The sequence below is a fragment of the Melospiza melodia genome, chromosome 11 (genome assembly GCF_035770615.1).
Source record: "Melospiza melodia melodia isolate bMelMel2 chromosome 11, bMelMel2.pri, whole genome shotgun sequence".
NCBI classification, from domain to species: domain Eukaryota; kingdom Metazoa; phylum Chordata; class Aves; order Passeriformes; family Passerellidae; genus Melospiza; species Melospiza melodia.
The window spans coordinates 2,671,883-2,694,796 of record NC_086204.1 but is presented as its reverse complement, the minus strand read 5'-3'; the positions used below and the strand labels follow the sequence as shown (position 1 = coordinate 2,694,796).

General features: G+C 53.7%; 2 protein-coding genes and 1 long non-coding RNA gene across 9 annotated transcripts in view; 1 reads left to right on the top strand and 2 right to left on the bottom strand.

Moving 5' to 3' along the window:
• Positions 1 to 11,314, bottom strand: part of PACS2 (phosphofurin acidic cluster sorting protein 2) — a 79,314-nt gene extending 68,000 nt beyond the window's left edge. For 5 of the 7 annotated variants that reach the window (XM_063165304.1, XM_063165305.1, XM_063165306.1 and 2 more), the window contains exon 1: positions 11,187 to 11,305. In XM_063165304.1, the coding sequence (XP_063021374.1) occupies positions 11,187 to 11,242 (56 nt within the window). In that variant the 5' untranslated portion in view covers positions 11,243 to 11,305. Of the gene's footprint in view, positions 1 to 11,186 lie in introns of all 7 variants that reach the window. The other 2 variants (XM_063165308.1, XM_063165309.1) reach the window with 1 other exon arrangement.
• On the bottom strand, positions 8,689 to 10,392 carry LOC134422878 (uncharacterized). Its single transcript, XR_010028955.1, has 2 exons — positions 9,271 to 10,392; positions 8,689 to 9,146 (listed from the first exon to the last, which is right to left on the bottom strand). It is a non-coding gene; the product is annotated as an uncharacterized LOC134422878 (long non-coding RNA).
• A 356-nt stretch (positions 11,315 to 11,670) lies between the features above and the next one.
• Positions 11,671 to 19,229, top strand: SEC22B (SEC22 homolog B, vesicle trafficking protein). Its single transcript, XM_063165303.1, has 5 exons — positions 11,671 to 11,797; positions 12,028 to 12,137; positions 16,260 to 16,420; positions 16,735 to 16,881; positions 17,221 to 19,229. Exons 1-5 carry the CDS (start codon positions 11,723 to 11,725, stop codon positions 17,373 to 17,375), a joined length of 648 nt encoding a protein of 215 aa, XP_063021373.1. The 5' UTR covers positions 11,671 to 11,722; the 3' UTR covers positions 17,376 to 19,229.
• The last annotated feature ends 3,685 nt before the right edge of the window (positions 19,230 to 22,914 follow it).

Sequence of the window (22,914 nt, the reverse complement as noted above, 5' to 3'; positions counted from 1 at the left end):
AATAAGTAATACTTTTTTAATGGGCTTATCAATTCACAGTTATAGATTTACTGGAAACTTAAGATGATAGATTTACTGCATAGAAACTTAAGATGATTTGCACACAGTGTTAAGTACATCAAATTATTTTCTGCAGACCTCAAGGTCGTTTAATTTACCTCTAATGAGCCCCAACACATCAGCGAGGAAAAGAGCATTGAAACGTTCAGGCTCATTTGCTCCTGAGCCACAGCAGTGTGGCAATGGGCAGTGTCAACAACAAACACACCAAACCACCACCACAGGTGCCTTGGGCACAATCTACAGGGAAACTTCACGTGTTCAGGGGAAGGACAGCACTGAGAAACCAGCACAGATGCAGCTCTGTGAGCCTGACTATAAAGCCACGAGGAATTAAGGATCCACTCCACAGATGCTGATTTCTGAATGGAGCCGGCTGTGTTTGTAGGTGTCCCATTAGAAGCCCGGAGCACATGTTTAAATTTGCATAAGAATCGGTGTGAAAGATTCAGTTACATCCCCAGCAATCTCCAGTAGCTTTGGTTACACTGTCAGACACTCGAGTTAGCAAGTGTCTATTTGACAATCTCGCTGCAAAGAGCCCAGCTCCCAAAGCCTTCTTCCCAGGCAGAGCCAAAGCCAGGGAAAGGCCACCTCCACTGTAACCATCCCAGTCACAGACACCTTTTATGAAAAATCCTTCCTTAGGATTTTTTCCTCCTGAGAAGCTGGGAGGCCTCAGGAACAAAATGTAAACATTGATTATCTGCTGCTGTGGAATGCAACAGGTGAATCTGTGATTGGTCTCACGTGGCTGTTTGTAATTAATGGCCAATCACAGTCAGCTGGCTCAGACAGAGAACTGAGCCACAAGCCTTTGTTATCATTCTTTCCTATTCTATTCTTAGCTAGCCTTCTGATGAAATCCTTTCTTCTATTCTTTTAGTATAGTTTTAATGTAATATATATCATAAAATAATCAATCAAGCCTTCTGAAACACGGAGTCAGATCCTCATCTCTTCCCTCACCCAAGAGCCCCTGTGAACACGGTCACACATCTCCTGAGCCTGACCCGCTCTGAGCTCTGACAGCAGCAGCCCCGAGCTGCAGAACACACACGAGCCTCTGGACCACCCAGGGTTTACAGCACAGAGCCTCTAAACACGGGGCTGGCCTTCTCCTCCCACAGTCATCCAAAGTCATTTCCTTGGCCCCAAGAGAAACGCCACCGAATTTGAAAGGTGGTGCAGGGCTGGGTTAAGGGAGTTACCCGCTCCATGCTCACCTGCAGACTCTCCCTGCACAACCACTTGGTCCATCACGCAAGGCGCAGCAGAGAACTGATCCAACTGAGCACAGCCCACCTCTGCTCCCAGTGAGCCTCCACCCTGATGATCCCGTCACCATGTGAACTCTCAAATGCTTGCACAGGCACAAGGCAGGAGGTGCTGGCCAGCAGCAGCCCAAGTGGGTAGTTTACAAAAGGCCACCAGGCACACCAGCTTTGGAGGAGCAGCTAAAAGCCATCTCTAACCTTTCCCTGGATGGTGTCAGGACAGCACAACAGCTCTGCACACACCTGAGAGAGCTGCTCATGGAGCAAGCTGCTGGAGCAGCTAAAAGCCACCTTAACCTTTCCCTGGATGGTGTCAGGACAGCACAACAGCTCTGCACACACCTGAGAGAGCTCCTCGGGGAGCAAGCTGCTGGAGCCTTGCTGTACCTGGCAGAAGAGGTAAATGCTTGTGTCTTACACCCCCAAACACACACTGCACAGAATGGAACAGAAGGAAGCCAGCCCTGATGCTGGGAAACAGGAACCACAACAGCTCTGCTGAGAACAGCAAGGACCTGTCCCTGTTACACACCACCACAGCCACACGGCTGAGGCAGCACTGAAATCAGGACACGCGCAGCAAGCTGAAGTGAACGCTGCACACACAGGATCTGGGAAGTTTGCAGGACTGCACTGAGATTAGACACCCATTTCCAGCAGAGCCTCTCCAGAGGTAATCAAATTGAGCTCTGGCACAGCCTCCAGCTGAAGTGTGCAATCCCTGAAGAAACTCAAGACTGAGTGACCTCAAACGATCCCGCTATATTTGTAAAATCGTGTGAGGAGATGTCCTCCAGCAACCCTATGACTTTCATAGGAGCTACACCATCAGACCAGCTCCCTAAAAGAGAAACAAATCCATGTCTCCAGTGTAGAAAATGGTGTTGCCTTCTGAAGACCTAGGCCCACAATCCCAAAGCCAAATGCGTCCAAAGAGAAAGCCACATCCCCAGCTGGTCCAACAGAACCTTGTGAGCTGTCTGCTGACATTTCAAGCTGGTACAAAGCTCTCCAGACTCTGTGATTCCAGGACATGCTGCAGAACAGCTAAGCAGGCAGCAAACTCTCTGCAGTAGAAAGAAGGCTGTGCTCCTCCATGGCTGGCACTCAGCAGCTGCCAGGACAGCTGGGAAATACAGTGGTGCAGCAGCTGGAAAAAGTCATGGACTAAATGGAAAGGAAGGCTGCAAACGGCCTCAGACATCCTAATGGTGAAAGCATACAGAAATGAAAAGGAGACCACACTGCTGTGTGAAAGGACACCTTGTCCACCTCACTGTGTGTTCCCACTTCTGATCTAAGACACCTGCTCATGGTTTTTTTGTTTGTTTGAGTTTTTTTGCAGGTGGGCTGAGCACTGCACATTGCTTCCCATTCCCAAAGCAGCAGAATGTCCGTGCAGGTCCCTCTGACAGAACATCCTGCTAAGCAGCTGCAACAAAGGGAACTGTACTGGCACGGGAACCCTGCACAAGCTCTTTCATGACAAGTCAGTGCCAAGCTCCGAGCTCATTGCTTTAATGAGAGCGCCCAGCAGAGCAGCGTGCTGAAAGGCACAGCACCATCAGCCCCTGCCCCAGCTGTTCCCTCTGCCCTTCGTGCTGCCACTCAGGACAAGCCTGGCTGGCCACAGGAGCGTGCCAGCAGCCTGCCAGCCCAGCAGGGACAGCACAGCTGGGGCTGTCACAGAGCATTCCCGGTGCCACCCAGGACACGCAGCCCCTAACCCGTGGGTCCCGCCCGGCTCTCGGGAGCTGGGGTGTGTCTGCATTAGCCACGCTCCTGGGCAGGCTGTGCTGCCAGCAGAAAGGGGAGACAGACTTATAGGGACTATATATAGATAAGGCTTCCTGAGAATCTCCCCATGGGGGTTATTCTCTGCTCTATATCTAGATCTGGCCTGCAGCCTGTTGGGAAACACGTACCAGACATGTGCAAGCTGCAGCTCGTTCTGGCCATCAATGAGAGCCCTGCACCAGAAACCCCTGAAACACGGGCCAGAGCCACGTTATGAGCTCCATGGTTTCCCCATGTCTCCATTTACAGCCTGCCACGTGTCTCCCTGCAGAGGTAAAGATGCCTTTAGCAATCCCTCTCCTGCACATGATATTTACTTAGCAGCAATGAGGAGCACCTCCAAGCCCTTGCACAGCAATGGCTTTGCAGAAAAACAAAAAGAGCAGGAAAAGATTTTGAACAATTGAGCTCAGCAGAGCAAAGGGATCCGATGAAAGCACATACTGTCTTTTTCAGAAGATTTTAAACAGCAAAATAAAGCGCTTTGTTGAGCAGTGAGCATGTTTCACCCTGCACGCACAGGCATACCCTTCATGCCCTGCTCCTTCACAGCCTCCCACCTTCAAACCTCCACTTCTCCCCAGCAACACATGCTTTAAAAAAACAATTTAAAAAAGAGGTCACCCTAGATCACCAGATTTGTTCCCTTTTTTCCTTTTCAGAACAAAACCAACTACCTCCCTGAGGTCCAGAAGGACTTGCCAGCTATGTAGGTTTTGGTTAAACACCAGCATTCCCCCTTGGCTATTGCCCTTCACTTTCCTCCTCCAGGCTCCAGAGCACCTGACTGCCAAAAAAGCAAACAAGCAGGGGAGGGGAGCGGGTTTATCATGACACCAAACCAAAGCTTGGGGAGGGAGGTCCCACACTTTAGAGCACTGGGGGGAAAGCGGCTAAGCTGCCATTTCCCAGAAACAGCAAAGTGATCACATTTATCTGACTGTCTGCATGAGCCACAGCAAGAAGCAGGACAAGTTAATCAAAAGCCTGCAGCGCCCAGGTGCCCGAACAAGACACAGCATCCTTGGGGCATCTCCCAGCCCATCCCAACACCGAGGAGCCAAACAGTTAACTCTCCAAAGCAGTACAAAGGCTATGGATGAGGAGCACACTTCACACGACATCAAAGCTGATATTTTATGCTAATCCATCTGCTTACAGGAGAACAAATGCTATTTTCCTTGACAACTCTTCTGAAATCAGATCTGAGCAATCACGCACGTTTGAAATCCTTTTGAAACATCAGTAAACCAAACATTGTTACTTTCAGTGCAACAACTCCCAGGAACAGCAGCTCAGTCGGTGACTTCCATAAAGCGCCCAAAACACCGGTGCTGCCACAAATACCCCGAGCCAGGTGAGCCCCTCAACACTGGCTGGCCCGCAGACCCCAGCTTTGCTTTATGCACCTCCAACCAAACAAAATCCACAGCATACAAAAGCTGCTCCCAGTTCTACTTTTGCTGCGTACCTTACAAATTAGACTGCTTTCCCACTGGGGCAGGGGAAGCATTTGAGCTGCTGATCTAAAATAGTTATTGCCCTGCAAGCAAGTGTGCTGGAAGGCAGCCTGGCTGCAAACTGGCAGCTGCTAGGCGAGAAGGAACAAGGAGGCCACCTCAAAAGAAAGGCACAGCTTGTGACAACGACACAGGCACAGAGAGGCTGAGCTGGGTCCCGAGGAGGGAACGTGTTCCAGACTCCAGCACACAAACAGAGCCCACACGTCTGCTTTCCCAACAAAAGGAGCTCCAAAAGGAGCCTCACCTGGAGATCCTGGCCCCCAAGGACAGGGCCTACGTGTGTGGTAGCCCCTGGATTTTTAGGGATCCCTTCTCCAGGGATACGGGCCGCAGCAAGCAGAGCACGCCCATCAGAGCTCTCCAGGCAACTCATTATTTTAAACAAATGAGTGATTAGCAAGGATCCACTCTCTCCTAGTGAAGCTGGCTGCATGCCCTGCAAGGCTCCACATCACTGTACAGTATCATAATCCAATTAAACCTCACCATGAGAGAAGCTTCACGCTATCACATTCAATTAGCCAGTTAAGCCTCTTATCATCTGCACGTTGGGATCCATTCGGACTGAAAACTCCCCCAGCACTGACTGGGCATCCTTCAGCCAGGCAAGGACACACAGATGTCACATCTGGAGCAGCAGGAGGAGACTGTACAGCTTAGGAAACCCGTACTGCTGGCTGATATGGAGGTAGAAGCACAGGAGAAACGAAGCACAGTGACCAGTTCCTGCCCACTCACAGTTATGTGCTGAGGTGACTTGCTCCCCGACTTCCCAAGGAAACGGGTCAATTCTGAAGGAGCTCAAGGGGCCCGGAGGAATTTCAATGGAAAGGCAAAGCTAACAGAGGACCTGGCAACACAGAGCTGCCTGGCAGCCAGCCACCAATTCCATAGGAAATACCCTCCCTAGAAGGTCACCATAACGGTGGCACAATTTGGCCCCAAAGAATTGGGAAGAGCTGCCAAGATGTGACGCAAATGAAGGCAGCGAGCAGGCCAGCTTCCTGCGCGAGGCCAAAACACGGAGCGCTCTTGGAAAAGAGAAAGATTAAGGGTTGCAAGGAACATAATGGCCTCTTGTAACAGCTGAGTTGTTGCTTTTCTTTTCTTGGCAGAAAAGAGGGATGTTTGGTTGCTGGTTGATTAATCTATTATGCAAATCATTTCATAGCTAATTTGATACAGCCACAAGCTTGCCACAGAGATTGTCCGCCCGCTCAGAGCTGATGAAAGGTGGAGCATCAACAGCTCCATTTGACAAGAGCTTTTATTTCCTGGACAAGCAGCTGCAGGGGCACCTCCTGCCAAGCAGGGCTGCAGGAGCACAGACCAGACCTGCCAGGGGACACGAGGGGAAGATGCTTTGGGCACCCTCACTTGGTGGAAGGCGAGGAAAGAGGCCTTTCAAAAGAGCAGCCCATTCCTTCCCAGCATTCTGCACTGGGCATGCACAAAGCATCCAGGTGAAAACCATGAAAAATCCCATCCAGAGACTTTGGCTGGCAGCTCTAAGGTTTTAAGATCTGTTTCAGAGCTGTTCTTAAAATGCACAAGCTTCACCTTAAAAAAAGACTCAAAATAGGTCTCACCGGAACTCTGACTCCAATAAACCACTCGGGCTCTAGACAGAACACTTCCACTGAACAAGACAAGCACCCAAGTTACATTCAGCAGGATCATGCAAAGGGATAGGATTTACATGGGGAACACTTAGGGATCCCTCAGGTTTGATCTCTTCCCCAAAGACTAAGGAGGAGAAATAGGTTGTTTTGGCTCCAGGAACAAGGGTTGGTTCTGCCCACTGTATTTTCCTCCCAGCAGTTTATCTCCATTGCTCAGTCGTGGATGTTTTTCCTCATGCATCTCACACATTCAGCATCATCTCAGTGATATTTTTAAAGGCTGTCCTGTGCCCTCATTTGTATTCCATTTCCTTTCGAGGGAAAATGTTAGGCATTTCATGCTATTCAAACAAAGTCAAAACAAAGCCTCCAAATAAGCACTTCTGAAATGTACCTAGTCATCTGAGTAATTAGACATTTTCCTAGCTCCAAATGCACTGAAAATCTATTGTCAGCTCCCAATGAATGTGCCAGCAGTTATCCTAACCAGGAAGAGTTCTCTCCTAAATGTTAACATACCAACAGAATAGAAGGTTAAGATACACTTACATTAGATCTCTCCCTACCTGAATTAATCAGTGTTTTTAATTAGACAGCATCACCTGATCATAATTATTACTCTAGCAAGTTGTTCACCTTTCTCTGATGGCATGATGCACGGTTGGCATTGCTCAAGCCAGGTCAGAACATGCTCTCAACTGGCCAGGAGAAGCTCCCATTCCCAGCGCAGGCATGCATCCTTCACACCAAAGGGCAAAGTGTTCCACTCCCGAGTGAATCTGTGGCATATCCTCACAGGGAGAGCCAGCTGTGCACTTCACACAGGCCACAAGCCCCTCATCACTCTGCTAGCAGAGGGAATCAGCAGCTATAGGTGCAAACCTGCAGACTGCTGGAGTGGCTGCATGCCCCAGCAGTGCTCACTGTGTCCCTCCTGTCACACATCTGCAGTGCTGCCACCCTTCCACGCTCACAGAGCCCTCTGCCACTCATCAGCCCACAGGAGGCAGCCAGACAGAGCAGTGGGGGGAGATGGGAGCTGGCAGAGAGAGAGGAGCACACAGCCTGGGGCTGGAGCACACTGCTGGGATCACTCAGCTGCTGAATCCGAAATCTCACCCCAGCCCTTTCCACGGCCCCGGGGGATGTCCGTACCAGGGCTGCTGTGCATGTCCCAGTGCTGCAGGGCCATGCCACAGCCCTGAGCAGCCACAGCCCCACGTCCCCAGCCTCCCGTGGGCCCAGGGCATGTGTGTGAGCCCCTCTGCATTTCCTCACCCAGCAGGCGAGCTACAGAGTGAGCCAACAGGGGGAACGCTCAGGCAGTGCCCAGGGACAGCCTCAGCCCTCTGGCACTGCCTTTGCACTGCTCTGCTCCACAGACTTCTTCCTGCAGCCCCCAGGGACACTGGGGCACACTGCTCCACATCCAGCTGGCTCTCAATCCACAGGTCAAAGCTTAGCAGCAACTTCCACCTGTTTGTGACAGCTCAGGCAGTAGCCTGAAACAAAACCCGCTCCAAATGGGAATAGCGGCTATTGCTGCCTTCCCTTGCTTCAGCAGACCCTTCCAACAAACCTTTCCACCAAGACCTCTCCTCCTCTGGACAGCCTCCACATGGTGCCATCTCCTCATGGGACAGTACTGCATCCTGCCATTCACACCCACAGACTGGTCAAAAGATTGGAAGGTAAAGAAACCAACACCAAAATCCACAGAACAATTCTTATTTCTACTCTTTCAATAAGAGGAAAAGGTGTTGATTCTCTTGCTGCCATGCAGCAAGATCACCCTCAGTGATTACAGGTGGTAGAAGAACTTTATGTAATATAACCTTCCTCAAAGGAAAGTCTTTCAGTGCACAGAAGAAAGAACCAGCAGGAGAAGGTAGGCATCTCTCCCTTCTGGTATGCAGTGGATACGCCCAGATAGTGAGACATTTTGAGTCACATTTCTGGGATGACTAAAAGAAAGTTGCTGCATTTCAGAAATGCTATGGTCAAGCCTCCCAGGAGCTCCGTGTGCTGAAGAATAAATCATAAAATCACTTCTGTAGATGGCAGAGGAGTGAGAGAAGCCAGAACAAACGCAAAACACCACCTCACCTCGTGTTTCACACCAAGCACACAACTGCAGGACACCACCATGACTCTTCCCTACCATTCCTCCTTAAGTTTAGACACAGCCTTCTCACACAAGGAAACTCCATGGATGCACCAAGGCAGCCTTCCAGATTCTGCTGACACCCCACCCAAGCCGAGTGGACTCTCAGTAAATCACCCACCAGTGTGTGTAGAAGCACAAGCACAAACACACCCACACAAGCACCCCACACACAACCTAGAGCAGGGCAGGACCACTGCAGGCACTGCTTCCACCCAGCCCCAGGCCACAGTAGCAGAAACACCTTGGAAATGGGCTAAGATTTATTGAGCCAAAAGGAAAAGGAAGGAAGCCACATTCCCTCCCCAGGCACGCGCTCCTCTCCGTGAATCCTCTGACTCTGTGCCAAGCTCAAATCTCTTCTCAGCGTGGAAAGCCTGTCCTGCCAGCAGAGACCCAGAAGGGAACGGGTGGAAATCTCAGCAGAGGCCAAGGCAGCTCCACAGTGTGTGACCACACAGCAAGGCCCTCCACATCCGCCCCTCACGTCCCAACAGGCATTTGCTGGGACAACAAGCTCACTTGGGATATGGTTTCCCACGCAGAGCACTTCATTCTAAATATCTCTTGCTTTAAGATAAAAGAATCTTAAATGTCATTGTGCCATAGTAAAAATCATCACCATGTGAATTTAAAAGGCAAAGGCATAACTTAAAGGTTTTCAAGCTCCTGCTTTCTCTGACAGAAGGGTCTGTTGCAAAGCCTGTAATGAAATGATGATCGATGGTCAGAAACAGCAGCTCTGACTGCTGCAGAACTTGGTGTTTGCCCAGCACACACCTCACTGTGCCACAGGACCGACACCCCCACAGAACCTGAAACCTCACCTGGGCTTAACAAACCCACCCGGCACCCACAGCTGCAGCCTGTGCCCAGCCCCTGGGCTGCCCACTCCGTGTCCAGCAGGAAACTCCACATCTGGGGAAACGCAGGTTCACAGGGCTGGCAGCAGCAGGACGGAGCTCATCCCCCTGGCTGAGGGAAAAAGGGCACCCAGGAAGAGCAAGCAAAGGTAATGGCAACAGCAGGGCCAGAGCAGAGGGAGCCACCGCCACACCAAACTCCCTCTACCAAAAGCTTTGGTCCTACAAGGTCCCAAATGCCCCAATTCTTCCATCAATTCCTCAGGGCAGGCAATCCGAGCACTTTCGTCATCCCCTGCTTCACAGCAATTCCAGACTTTCCCCCTCAAACCCCAGTTCTGCCCCACATGCCCAGATATCCACATGTGCTTTGCATTCCCCACATTCCTGCAGGCACCTCAACCATCTGCTGCCCACCATAATTCCAGCACCCAGGAGCCAGCCTTGTGCTCCCCACCAAGGCAGGGTCAGCGTCCTTACACTGCATTTTCTGGTCATCCACAGATTTGCAAACAAGCAGGCTATGTTGTGAGCTCGTTTGCAGATCTGCAAGTATCAGCATAAATGATAATGCAGAATGAAAAGTCCTTGACAGTGCCGGACGTTTGGGCTTCTATTTGTTCAACAGCCGCTGGTACAAGGCTGGATGGGATGGAAACCCAGCTGCCTTACTGTAGCAAAGGGTGCAGTGGAGAGAACTGTTTCCAGAGCAGTGCTACTGTGTCCTCCGCACAGCAGGGACAGCGCCAATCGCACTGGAACCACAGAATGCTTTGGGTGGGAAGGGACCTTTTAAAGATCATTTCAGTCCAGCCCCCTGCCAGCAGCAGGGACACTTTCTTGTCTAGTGCAAAATGAAAAAGCGCCGACTGCTCCTCCAGCTATTCCCATCCAAGCGACAACTTCCACAGCAAAGGGACTCCTCGAACAGGGGCACATTCCCCCGGGTGCCAGAGCCTTTCCAAGATCTCCCATTGCAGAAAGGAAAGGCTGAAGGCGACACAAGCTGAGAAAGTTGCTGCTTGAGGAGTTGCTAGCACAGATAAACTGCTATAAACCCAGATTAGCTGCGATAGCAGGACTCGGGTGTGCTTCTACCCCTCTCTGCTCCTGCCCACGGTGTCACACCACGACAGTGTTTGTGATAGTTACTCGTCCCTGCAATACAGGGGCATGGCCACCGAGTCCAGCCTGCCGTGTGGATGGCGCAGCAGACAGAGGGATTTGGGGGGTTTGTAAAGCTCGCAGAGCTTCACGTTCCTGCCAGGCCAGCCTGATGACTCTGTTTCCTTTCTGCCCGCTCGCTACGTCCTCGTTTAAAACAAAACAAACAAACAAAGATAAAGAGGAGCGCTTCAAAGATTTGTCTCCGGCACGTTTAAATGCGCAGAGGCATTCTGTTCTGAGCTAGGCTTGAAGAGCGCAAAATTTCTAAAAACTGAGAGGAATGCCTGCCATGCGGGCAGGGAGCACGGCCGCGTGCGTACACCCAGCAGGGGAACGGGGGGACACGGGCACAGGGCGCAGAGCCACCCCGAGAAAGGGATGCGCGCCCGAGCCCAGCCCTGCGGGCACTGCCCGGGAAAGGCGGCGGCACCGCGGTACGGGCGAGCCCCATCCCTTGCCGGGGGCTGCGGGACACGCACGGCGAAGGTGACCCCGCACACCGGACACGCGGCAGCACCCCCCGCCCTCCGCCGGAGCCCCGCACCGCCACCCAGCCCAAAGGCACGGGAGGAGCCGTGCCCGTCACTGCGGGAGCGGCGAGGGCGGGAAGGGCCCTGCGGCTGCGGGAGGCTCGCACAGGTGATGGGAACGGGGCTCCAGGAGGCAGCCGCGGAGGAAAGGGGGTGCGGTCCGCGCCCTCGCCCGCCCGTTACCTGGGCACGCAGCTGGGGCTGGAGCCGTCGATCTCCCAGGTGGCGAAGAGGTTCATAGGCACGGGCCGCCCCAGGGCCCCGGTGCCGCCGGGGAAGCTGAGGCGGCTCCGCTCGGCCGCCGCCGCCATGGCTGTGCCCGCCGCCCTGGCGCGCGCCCACCGCGCCGGGCCGCCGCCGCCCCGCCCCGCCCGCGGGGGGCGCGTCACGGGGCGGGCCCGGGGGCGGGGCCGGCAGGGGAGATGGGCGGGGCTTACTCGGCGCGGCTGGAACGGGGCGGCGCTGCCGAGGGGGCGTGGTCACACGGAGCGTGATGGGCGCGGCCGTGCGGAGGGGCTGCGTCTGCTCCTAGGGGGCGTGGCTACACCGGGGGGGCGTGGCCTCACGTTGGCGCATGCGCGCGCGGCGCGGCCGCCCTACCCACGGTGGGGCGGAAGTGCCGGCGGCGCGGCGGCCGCGCACCGGAAGCGGCGGTGGCAGTTTCCGGGCGGCTCCGTGGCAGGCAGGCAGGCAGGCAGGCAGGGCGGGCGCGACCAACCATGGTGCTGCTCACGATGATCGCCCGCGTGGCGGACGGGCTCCCCCTCGCCGCCTCCATGCAAGAGGACGAGCAGGTGCGGCCGGCGGGGCGCGGCCGGGGAGGGCCCGGTGTATCCGTGAGGAGCGGGCGGGGGGCGACCCACCGGGAGCCGCGCGGTCCCTTCTCACAGCGGCGCGGCTCCGGCAGCGGTGGTGGCGGGTGGGGCGGGCAGAGCCGTGGGGCCGGTGCCGGTAGCCCCGAGCTCCCCGGTGTGTCCGGTACCGGCCGTGCAGCCGCTCTCCTCCCTCCCTCCTGCCTCCTCAGTCAGGCCGCGACCTGCAGCAGTACCAGAGCCAGGCCAAGCAGCTCTTCCGCAAGCTGAACGAGCAGTCCCCGACGCGCTGCACGCTGGAGGCGGGAGCCATGGCTTTCCAGTGAGTACCGGCAGCGCTGCGGGATCGCGGCTCCCGGGAACCCGCCTGGAGCCGGCCTGGGTTGTTGGGAACGGGGCTGCTGCCAGCCCTGCTGCCCGGGGAGAGAGTGAGAGCTGGCACTGCTTGGCACAGGTGTCTGGCGCTGGGTTCTCATCCCGGTTCGTGGTTCTGACAGCGCAGGGTCTGTTCCCTCCCTGCCTTTCTCTCTGTTGTGCCCTCCCTGCATCTTCTGGGCGGCCCTTAAAGAGATCTGTCCTTGTACAGCCGTGTACAGTGCCCTCCTGCTGCCCAGGAGTGCCCTCTCTGTGCCCTGTGAGAGCTCAGCTTTCATGAATTACAAGCACATCGAGCATCTCTGAATATTTCTATTATTGTTGTCTTAATACCTGACAGAATTCTTTCTCTCATCCGGCGAAGTCAGTCTTATTGTTGCTGGATTTGTTGGGTGTGTTTAGTGAATTTCCTTAACTCTTTGGGAGCTCTTGACTTAAAAAGCACTTTTGGCATTCTCCAGCAGCACTCCTGCAAGAGAGCATGGCTGTGAAATAAGGAAATCTTGCAGAGGTCAGACACCCTTACTCCTTAACAGCAGGCTGAGCAGAGGAGTTGGAGGGCAGCAAAGCCTGTGTGTGAGGGGAAAATGCCTCTTTCTGTGCCATGTCAGTGCCTGGCAGAGCAATGCCCGAGCACTCAGTCGGGATCCTGCTGGCAATCAGCATTGTGCCGTGGCAGGGATGGCTGTTGGAGGGCTCAGGGGAGCTGTGCCAGGCAGAGCCGTGCCAGGATCCCCTCGGTGCCACCCCCAGCAGGATCCCTCCGCGGCAGGTGGCTCCAGGGACTGGGTGTGTGTCTGTGAGGGGGAGGTGGCCTTTGAATGCAGGGCAAGGTTGGCTTTGGGCCTCTGCTCCAGCAACAGGAGCAAAATCTCCCACCCCGACCCTTTATTCAGAGGCGGGAAGAGATGAAAACAGGAGTTTTTTGGATGGGCAATCTCTGGCAAAAGCCGTGAGGTTTTGGGGCATGCTTTTCCTGTGGTTGTCTTTTGTCTGCTAACTGTGACAAGATTTATAAAAAAATCTTTTCTCTGGGCTTCTGGTTGCCTTTGATAGGGAGTTAGAGTGTCAGAGGATAACCCTGACTGGCCTGGCCACCCTTATCTCCGCTGGATTTGGGTGTTGCTGCTGGAGTTAAGTGCTGCTCTTCCTCTTGCTTTTTCTAAAGTTAAATCTCCACAGAATTTAAAATCTGCCTCGTTTCTGAGCGTCTCCTTGGCACAGCATGGGGGTGTAGCTCTGCCTGGCAGTGAAGCCTTGGGAAGGAGCCTGTGCAGATGCCAGTAAATCCCTTCTTGAGTTACCTCCATGATGCAAGCAGGGAGATGCCTGGCAAGGTGGCAACGCTTGCCCAGGAAATCAAAGCCTCTTAGTGTGGCTGCACTGGCAGCAGCTGTGAGAAGGAGGGAGGGCTTGGGCAGGCCTGCTTTGCCAGCTGTCCCAAAGGAGCACCAGCTTACCTGGCTGGGACAGGAGTGCTCCTGCTCCTGGGCTGAGCTAGTCCCTGGATGGGTTTTGCTGGCCACTGACAGCTGCTGCTGCAGAGCACTTGCTTCTGCCTCCTTTGAGGTGGGACATTGCAGCAGGAGCTGTGTGGAAAGAGCAATTTCAGGTCAGAAACTTTCCTCTGCAGGGAGGGGAGTTGACAGGGGAATTTGAGATTTAGTCTGAAATAATGCTGACCCGTGGCCATGCTGCTCACCAATCTTCTTGTGCCAGACCAGAGCTCTGAGTGCTGAGGGCAGCACAAAGCAGGACAGAGCATTCAGCTCTGGGGGGAGTCAGCAGCACAGCCCAGGGTGTTGCTGGGGAGTGGGGCGAAGCTGTTTTGCTGAGGTGCTGCTGAACATCTTCAGCTTCATCAGTTCAAAGCAGAGCTGAGCTTTCCTGAAGCTTGAAGTTTAAATTGTGAGCCCTTGGGTGATTTCTGCCAAACGCTGTGCCGAGGTTTCAGCTGCAGGAGCTGTGTCAGCCCTGGGGCTGTGCAGCTACAGGAGCACCAGCAGCTCTGCTGTGCTGTCAGTGAGCAGGTGACCTTTGCCTGATGAATGGCTGAAGTGACTCCTACCTGTCATTTCAAAGCAACCCTTGGCCTTTGCCACTGTTAGCAGGATAAAGCTTTTCTCTCTCAAAATGCCCAGTGTGATTACAGGAGACCTGCTGGCTGCACTCTGAGCAGAGTTAACAGTGGCAGTCCCCCCCCTTGAGTGAGCACATGCAGGCAGGTGCTGTGCTGAAGCTGGAGGTGCACACAAAGGATGAAACTGAGAGGCCCAGCTGGGCAGGAACTCTGCTCTGAAGTTGACAGAATTGTCTGAATCTGGGGCAGAGCCAGGTGAGCTCGCTCCCTGTGGTGCTGACAGACCAACTTTAACCCAGCACACTGAATTATCACAGCAGGGAGAAAGAAGCAAGTGGGAAATGCAGCTGAGGAGCTCCAGGCAGAGATAAACAGAGCAGGAGCAGGGACATGTTCCTCAGAGTGCTCTCACCTGGAGGGTGCTGCCCCAGCAGTGCTGCCAGAATTCCCTTCTGACACTGGTTCTCGATTTGCTCAAGTCTTACTCATCATGGCAGTGGCTAAATCAAGCTCTGGGTGATGATCTTTAGCAACCCCAATGTGGCAAGCAGGTCTCCAGGGGTAAGAGAAGTGATGCAGTCCAAGCTGAGGAGCATAAAAAGGACCAAAGGCCATGGGCACATGGGGAAATGCTGTGGAATGGATGATGGCAGCTGCAGTTTCTTCTTCTGGTTGGGGTGAATCTGTTGTTGTTTGAAGGCTGCCAGGGTTCACCTAGAGGCAGGAGGAATGGATACTCCTGAGCCCAGGAACAAGGTGAGGATGGCTAATTTAAAGGATTTAAAGGACATGGCCCTGCTGGGGTATCTGGAAAAACAGTGGGGAGTGGGGTGAAGTTGTTTTGTAAGCCTGATGTGTCTATTAACAAAATTTTAAGCTGCTTATTTTACTACAGTGCCCTCAGGACTGGATCATTTCTTTAATACACTGCTAATCTTTATGCTAACCAGACTAATGCCTAATGGCATTATGCAGAAAGTCAAAGGAAGGTAACCTAAAAGTAGCATTCTCACTCCACCCTGAAGAATATAGATAAGCATTCAAAAGTGTTTACAGGGCTGTTTACTGTCTCCACCCCCTTGCTTTTGGTGGGAGTATTGTAGCCTTTATTTTTATATTGGCTAAGTGAGGAGGAAAATTCAGATAGGAATGTGGAGCAGCAGAGTGACAAAGTGAAGCCTAAATAATCTCAGGGTTGGTGGTGGGTGAGAAGAGGACCCGTGTGCCCTCAGCTGGAGGCAAACCAAGCAGCTTTACACAGCAGCAGGAGTGTCACTGTGTGCTTTGGAGACCTGGTGGCACGGTCACAGCCACCCAATGGTGAGCCTGTAAGGTCACCAGCACCCAGCTAGCAGCAGTGCCCCTCCCCAGCTGCCCCTGTGGTGATGCCTGTGCACAGCAGCACCCTTCCAGCAGGCTGGTGGTGCTGAGGAAGGGCATAGCCAGCCCTCTGAAATGGGGAGGGACAGCTGGCAGGGACTGGGTGCCTTCCCAGCACGCTGAGGCCAAGCTCCTGTGTGTGCCTCCTCATCTCAGTGCCTCAGCTTCCATTGTGGGCCTCGGGTACTTGGCTGTGCTGCCACTTAGAGATGTGTTGGCCACCTTCCCCTCTACTCTGCTGGCAAACTTTCTTGTGCTCCCTCCTCCTGACTGCAGGGTGTTCTCTTTTTATACTCCAGAATTACAACTCTCTTGTTGCTGGTATTTTGTTAAGCTAATGTTATTCGCAGGCCAGCTTTTGTTCAGCTGAAGTCAAAGCCCAGGACTGTTGGCATGGGTGTAGGGGCTGAAGCTACAAGAAAATTTATTTTGGCTGAAGAAAAGATAAGCCATTGCTTTGCAGAAAGGTTTACACTTGATCCAGACATAGAAAAGCAGAAGTTCTTGTACCCAGTTCTCATTGCCTCATAGAGTAGAGGTGTGCAGGGTGGTGTTTGACAGGACAGGTTCAAAATTGATTGATTAATGCTCTGTCTGCCATTCTTTTAGCTACATCATCGAGAAAGGAGTGTGTTACCTGGTCCTGTGTGAAGCTGGGTTCCCCAAGAAGCTGGCCTTTGCATACCTGGAAGACTTGCACTCAGAGTTTGATGAGCAGCATGGCAAGAAGGTTCCAACAGTCTCCAGGCCCTATTCCTTCATTGAATTTGGTGAGGTCCCTCTCCCTGTGGCTAGTCAGGAAACTTCTTGCTGGGAGGGAGCAGCAGCCATGGGATTCTCTGCAGCTTGTTCTGTGGAATTGACAGCTCAAATTCTCCTTGGCACTAGAGACATGGGTGTTCTGTGCAGGAGAATATGGAGGTGGTGCATGTCCATTAATTCAGATTTCCTGCTTTTAGTCTTTGGCCTCACTCCAGTGAATATTTGCATGTAGTCTTCTGGCTGTCCCAGCAGTGCTCCCCTCCTGCAGCCAGGCAGCTCTGTGCTAGGTGAGACTCCCCCTGACAGCCCTGTCTCCTTCCAGACACCTACATCCAGAAAACCAAGAAGCTCTACATTGATAGCCGGGCGAGGAGGAACCTGGGCTCCATCAACACAGAGCTGCAGGATGTGCAGAGGATTATGGTGGCCAACATTGAGGAGGTCCTACAGCGAGGAGAGGCCCTGTCAGGTACTGGGATTGGCCAGGGTTTGGCACACAGTGCTGTCTCCTGGGGCAGCTGGGTGGGCAGAGAGTCCTGAGGGAAAGGCTTGACCCTGCTGAGAAAAGCAGTGAGCCCAGTGGGTGTTTCAGCTGGATCAGCTGTGTTCTGAACCAGCTGGCAAGTGCTGGTGCTGCTGCTGTGGGGGGACACCAGCCCCTCTCCAGCTCGGAGGGCTCTCATCCCAGCAGGACAAGCCCAGGGCACAGGGGGCACAGGCCACGCTCTCAAGAGAAACTTGTACACTTAACGTAACACTTGGGGAATGCTCAGTTAATCCTAACTCCTCTCCCCTTTCCCTTGAACAGCTCTTGATTCCAAGGCCAACAACTTGTCCAGTTTGTCCAAGAAGTACCGCCAGGACGCCAAGTACCTGAACATGCGCTCCACGTACGCCAAGCTGGCGGCCGTAGCCGTGTTCTTCATCATGCTGATTGTCTATGTGAGGTTCTGGTGGCTGTGAGCTGGCCCAGCCATGGAAGAGGGAAAGCCAGTGGCCTGGCAGGTGAATGTGTGCAGGACACTGCTCATGGGGGATGTGCATTAGAATCCACACAGGACCATCACCTTCGCAGGAGTGTCCTGGAGTTGTTAGGTGACACCTGGCTACTGCATCTCTTAGTGGAGCCTAACAATAGGTGTGAAGGCTTGTTGACTGCAGGCTTTTCCTCTGAGGCAGTTTGCACTGGGATACTGCAGAGTTTGGCCTCCCAAGGTTCTTCCCCCTCCCGGGGCACTCTGGGATCAGTCAATCAGTGCTGTTTAGCAAAACCATATTGTACATCCTCCCGTTGAGTAGCTCTAGTGGGAACTGGACTCTAATGAACATTCCTTGTGTTGGTAATGTTTGTTTTTTTAGAATCCGGGTCTGCAGTTCTTTTTCTTTCTTTCTTTTTCAAGACTCCCCTGTTTGCAGGCAAGTATTTCACTGTACATAAACCAGCTTTCACCTCTGTCAGAATACCTGTTGAGTGTTTTGTGTCTGACATCCTGGCTTGTTTAAGTTGCTTTAGGAAGAAATGGATGTTAAACTATGCCTTAAAACACATTCTGTCCAGTACTAGGAGGGCCAGTGGAAGGCTTCTGTATTAACTGGTTCTGCAAAATTAAATTCCAGGTTTCTAAGTGTCCACTCTCCCTCTCCTGACAGCTGTGTGTGACAGTGTGTTTCCACATGAACAGGGTGTGTAATTCAATGCTGTTGGAATGGGCACAGTGCAAACTATGTCAGCACTCTCTATTTTTCCCTTCTAGCTTCAGATTCACTACATTATTTCCTTCCTTTTTATAACTGTGCTTTCCTTCCAAAATGTGTCAAAACTGCCAGCATTTCATCTCTGGGATCCTTGTTTTCTTTCTCCCTCTTTCCCTCACCCAAAACAACCAAAAAACCAAAACTCTGAATGTTGTTGTGAAGAAAAGGCAGTGTTCCTGCAAAGAACACTACATGAAGGATTAAGATAACTTCCAAACCGTGAAATCCTTTAGAAACACCACCTCTTTTACCTGTGGTCACCTTCTCCCTACCTCACTTGGGAAGTTGAAACTGTAGGTGAAGAAAAACTGATTATGGGGCAGTAGTGTAGAGCTTCTTTCTTATGGGCCAATCTCTATATCACCAGTGTAATGTGATTTTTTTTTTTTTTAATAATTTTTTTTGGTCCACCTGTGCTGAGAATAACATTTTAGCAGATTTTGGTTTTATTACAAAAAAAAAAAAAAATAAAAAGGAGAGAGAGAAAAAAGAAACCCCACAGCTCAGACACTCTGCTGCACTCAAAAGTCTGCCCCTTGGTAGAGGAAGCAGGTGGTGTCACAGAAGGGAAGTGTCAGGGCTTCCCAGCACCTTTTACAAGCACATAACCTTGTGTAGTTCTGGATGTACAAACTGTGACCTGGAAGTGTTTCCTGCACAGCTGTTGTCCTGTCTGGGAATGCTGCCCAACTTGGCACCTTGTTGGACTGGCAGAATGCAGTCAAGCACTCGTCCACCGATGAACCCAGCAACTCTGAGCTGCCACATAGTCTAAAGCAATCCGGTTTCTGCATGATGCCTCTAAGTGTTACTTTGTAGGTTGCTTTATGATAATTATTATAATGATTTTAAGTCCTTTTGAGTGGTGTCCCTATGAGGTGAATGTCCCAGTGATGTAGGTCCGTGTAAGGGAGGTGCTGGAAGGTCTCACCGCTCAGACACCGACCGTCCGTGGATTGTTGTGATTCAGGGGGTGATGTTTCTGCAGCACGGGGCAGCTCAGGGAGCAGCTGCCCTCTGCAGCCCCAGTGTCAGCAGGGAAATAAATGCTTCTGAAAAATCCCCTCTGCGGCGTGGAGTGTCCTGTGTCTCGTTCCTGTTACCCTGGGGGATGCTTTCCTTCCTTCCAAGGACACAGGAGGGTGAAGACCCCATAGATGGAACCACCTGGGATATAAGGGCTCCCTTTTGGAGGCAGAGCTTGTTGAAAGACGTGATCTTGCCCATTTTCTGCTGCAGAAGCTGTACTGTGGTTATAGCAGGGGTCTCTTCCTGCTGACACATCTCTGCCTGTTGCCAGGAAAACTCCTTGGCACAGGCAGAATTGTATGGGGACAGCTTTGTGGCCACGCTGTTCAAGCAGCACAAACTGGGAGTGAGTGAGTGGGCTGTGTGTCCCCCGTGGGCTGTGCCAGCGTGAGCAGGGCATGGAACCGCGAGTGCTGCTTGCCTAGAGGGGTGACAGGAGTCCTCCTCTCCCTCAGGCCAGCCTGGGCCTCCATGGAACACCTTGCGGGCTATTTGAAACGCGGAGCCGCATTTCGTCCCTCAAACAGGGTGGGGATGCTGGCGCTGCTCCGTGCAAGGAGGTGTGGACAGGGTTTTGCTTTGCTGGGCTCTCCGCGCCTCCTGCGCAGCCGGGTGTGAGCTCGGGCAGAGGGGCGGAGAAGCCGCTGCCGTTTTCTCCGTGCGTTTCGTGTCGGCTGCTCTCGGCTGGGAGGGTCCCGCTGCAGCAGGGGCTCGCTGCCGGGGACAGTGCCCAGTCCCTGCCGGGGCTGTGCTCCAGCCGCTCCCTGCCGGGGCTCGGGGGTCGCGGTGCCGGCAGGGCCGGAGCCGGCCCGGGGCTCTGCCTGCAGGTGGCGGTGCCTGCGCGGGGCTGGGGCGCGGTGCGGGGCTGCGGACACAAAGGGAGCTCCTCCTCAGGGCACCCCCAGCTCCGTGCCGTGCCCTGGCGTGCCCGTGAGGCCGGGGCTGTGCCTGCGAGGGCCCCCGGAGCAGGCGGGGCTGCCCGGCCTCATCGCACCGTGCAGCCGGGCCCCGTGGCTGGCACGACACTTCCTAGGCAGCGTTTGCCTGTCACCTCCCAGGCGGCGCCTTTCCCATCTCCATTCCTGCTTCTGAGGTCCCCCTGTGCTTCCAGAGGCTCTGAACAGCCTTTGTCCGCTGGGCATCCCCCAGTTGCTGCGCCTGCCCCCCCAGCCTGGCACACACGAGGGGTTTCGTCCCGTGTGGGGGAGCACAGGGGAAGTGGGAGCAGAGCAAATTCCTGACGGCTCTGTAGCACCTGAGCCCCTGCTTGGGTGGGTTTAGAGAGCAGAGCTGAGCTGAACTCTCCCTTCTCCATCAGCGTGCCAATTGCCACTGGGGAAATATTGGCACGGGGTACAGGCAGAGTGCAAAAGGAAAGATGCTTGTGCAGGGTGTCCTGGGAGCTGCTCTGCTCATCATGTGAGCACGGAGGTCAAAAGCTGCCAGTTTTGGCTGCTGACACCCCTCAGCTCAGGTCGGGGCACTCCTGGGTGTCTTTGTGCTGTTGGGGACCCCGCTTGCTGCAGGGAGCAGGGGCTGTGTACCCCACTGCCCACTGGGGTACACAGGTTTCCTCCCTGAGTAACACAGTGACAGCAGACAGGCAGAGCTGGTTCCCCGATGCTGCCAAACCTACCATGGGTGGGGCACGAGTGGAGAGGAAGAGTGCAGCAGGATGGCAAATGCTGGCTGGGTGCTCCAGCCACCGTGTCAGGTATAAACCAGGTCTCACCTGGCACAGGCTGTGGCCGCTCTCTGCACTGGCACCACTCTGGGACCAGGAGGGTTTTGAGTTCTCTGTTGACTTGGGCACCAGTTGCTTCCGCTTTGAAGCAGGTCCTTGCACTTGTAAATCCCATTTTTGAGTAGGTTTTGAGAAAGATCCAATTCCAGCATCTTTTTCTCTGGTTTCTGGAAGCTGTTTTGCCGTGAGTGAATGTCCCAGTGATATGAGGGGTTGTGCCTGCAGCACCTGCCCAGAGCACTCAACACCAGAGAAGTGCTTGGACAGCAGTGGCCAGGGTGGCAGGGCTTGAAGTTGAGCCTTTGAACACCTTGGTCCTTGTTCTCCTTCCCTGTGTGGCCAGTGTGAGCTGCCACAGCTCTGGAGGGCTCTGAATCCCACCAGGGCCAGGGAGGGATGTCCCACAGAGCCAGCCTGAGGGCTCGGGAGGTCCCCTCTGCCCCTCACACTTTGCTGTGTTGCCTCAGTGTGACCTTTTGGAAAGGAGGATGTCGATTTTCTGCCTCCCAAAAATGAAGGCTGTTCTGGGACAGCTGATTGTGGGACCAGCCCTCCTCCAGTGCCTGAGCCAGGGCCACATCCTCCCCAGAGCACCCGGAGCTGTGCCATCTCCCTGTCCCAGTGATGCAGCTGGGCTGTTCCTGAGCACTCAGCAAGCCCCAGGGCAGGATTTGGGGCACCTGCTGAGCCCTGACCCCTCACAATCTGTCCCTGTTGGTCGCCCCAGTCTGAGCTCTTTGAGGGTCGCTGAGCATCCTGCACTGGGGAGAGATGGGATTTGACTTTTTCCCTCCTGCACTTTCAGCACAGTCTCTGCCCCCTCAGCCCAGATGTATGCCTGGCTCTGCTTTCTCTGGAGCAGCCTTGCCACCTCCCCTGGCCAGCCTGTCCCCTTCTGCCCCGCCTTGTGCAGCGTTTGGGTGCCCTGCAGGGCTGCCCGGGGGTTTGCCCACAGCTCTGAGCCCTGCACAGCTCACACGGCTGCTCCCAGCTGCTGCATTCACGTCTGAGCTCACAAACCCACTGCAGGGGACAAAGCAGAAGTTGGGGAGTCCCTGCTCCCCTGCCCACCCCAGCGGGGCTGTTGGACCCTGCCACGAGGCTTTCCCAGAGCTCACTCGTGGCTGCATGCAGCAACCCAGTGCAATTTTGGATCCTGCCACAGAAAACCCCTTGTGCTGTGCCCCAGCGCTCCGCAGAAGGACGATAAACCTGTTTCCTCTGTCACTGCTTTTTCTCTGTTTTGTCTTTTCCTTTCCTCTTCACCCCCACGGCCCTGCAGAAGCTCTCTGGCCACCGCAGGGCCCTCAGCTTCCCTGGCACGCTGCCATGCTCGCTGCAAACGGGATTCCCCAGCCCCACTGCAGCACAGAACCCCAACAGCAGCGCACCCTCCCCACCAGCCACAGCTGGGGCACCCCAGACTGGCAGCAGGGACAGGATTTGCATAGAAGATCAGAGCAAAATGTGCTTGCAGGAGCAACAGCAGCACCAAATCCTATGTGTTGCAGACATCTTTTCATGAAAAATCCTTTCCTTAGGATTTTTCCTCCTGAGAAGCTGACAGGCCTTAGGAACAAAATGTAAACATTGATTATTTGCTGCTGTGGAATGCAACAGGTACATCTTTGATTGGTCTCATGTGGTTGTTTCTAATTAATGGCCAATCACAGTCAGCTGGCTTGGACTCTGTCAGAGACACAAGCTTTTGTGTTATCGTTCTTTGCTATTCTATTCTTAGCCAGCCTTCTGATGAAACCTTTTCTTCTATTCTTTTAGTATAGTTTTAATGTAATATATATCATAAAATAATTAATCAAGCCTTCTGAAACATGGAGTCAGATCCTTCCTCTCCTCCCTCATCCTCGGACCCCTGTGAACATGGTCAAACCTATGCACTGGGACCTGTGGTTCCTGAGCCTGGAGGCCCTGAGGTGTGTGTGGCACCTCAGGACCTTTCCTGGGGTTCATGTT

Coding starts and splice junctions, on each gene's coding strand:
- SEC22B (XM_063165303.1), top strand. CDS start 11,723: ATGGTGCTGCTCACGATGATCGCCCGCGTGGCGGACGGGCTCCCCCTC. Junction 11,798..12,027: donor CCATGCAAGAGGACGAGCAG/GTGCGGCCGGCG, acceptor CTGCCTCCTCAG/TCAGGCCGCGACCTGCAGCA. Junction 16,882..17,220: donor GCGAGGAGAGGCCCTGTCAG/GTACTGGGATTG, acceptor TCCCTTGAACAG/CTCTTGATTCCAAGGCCAAC.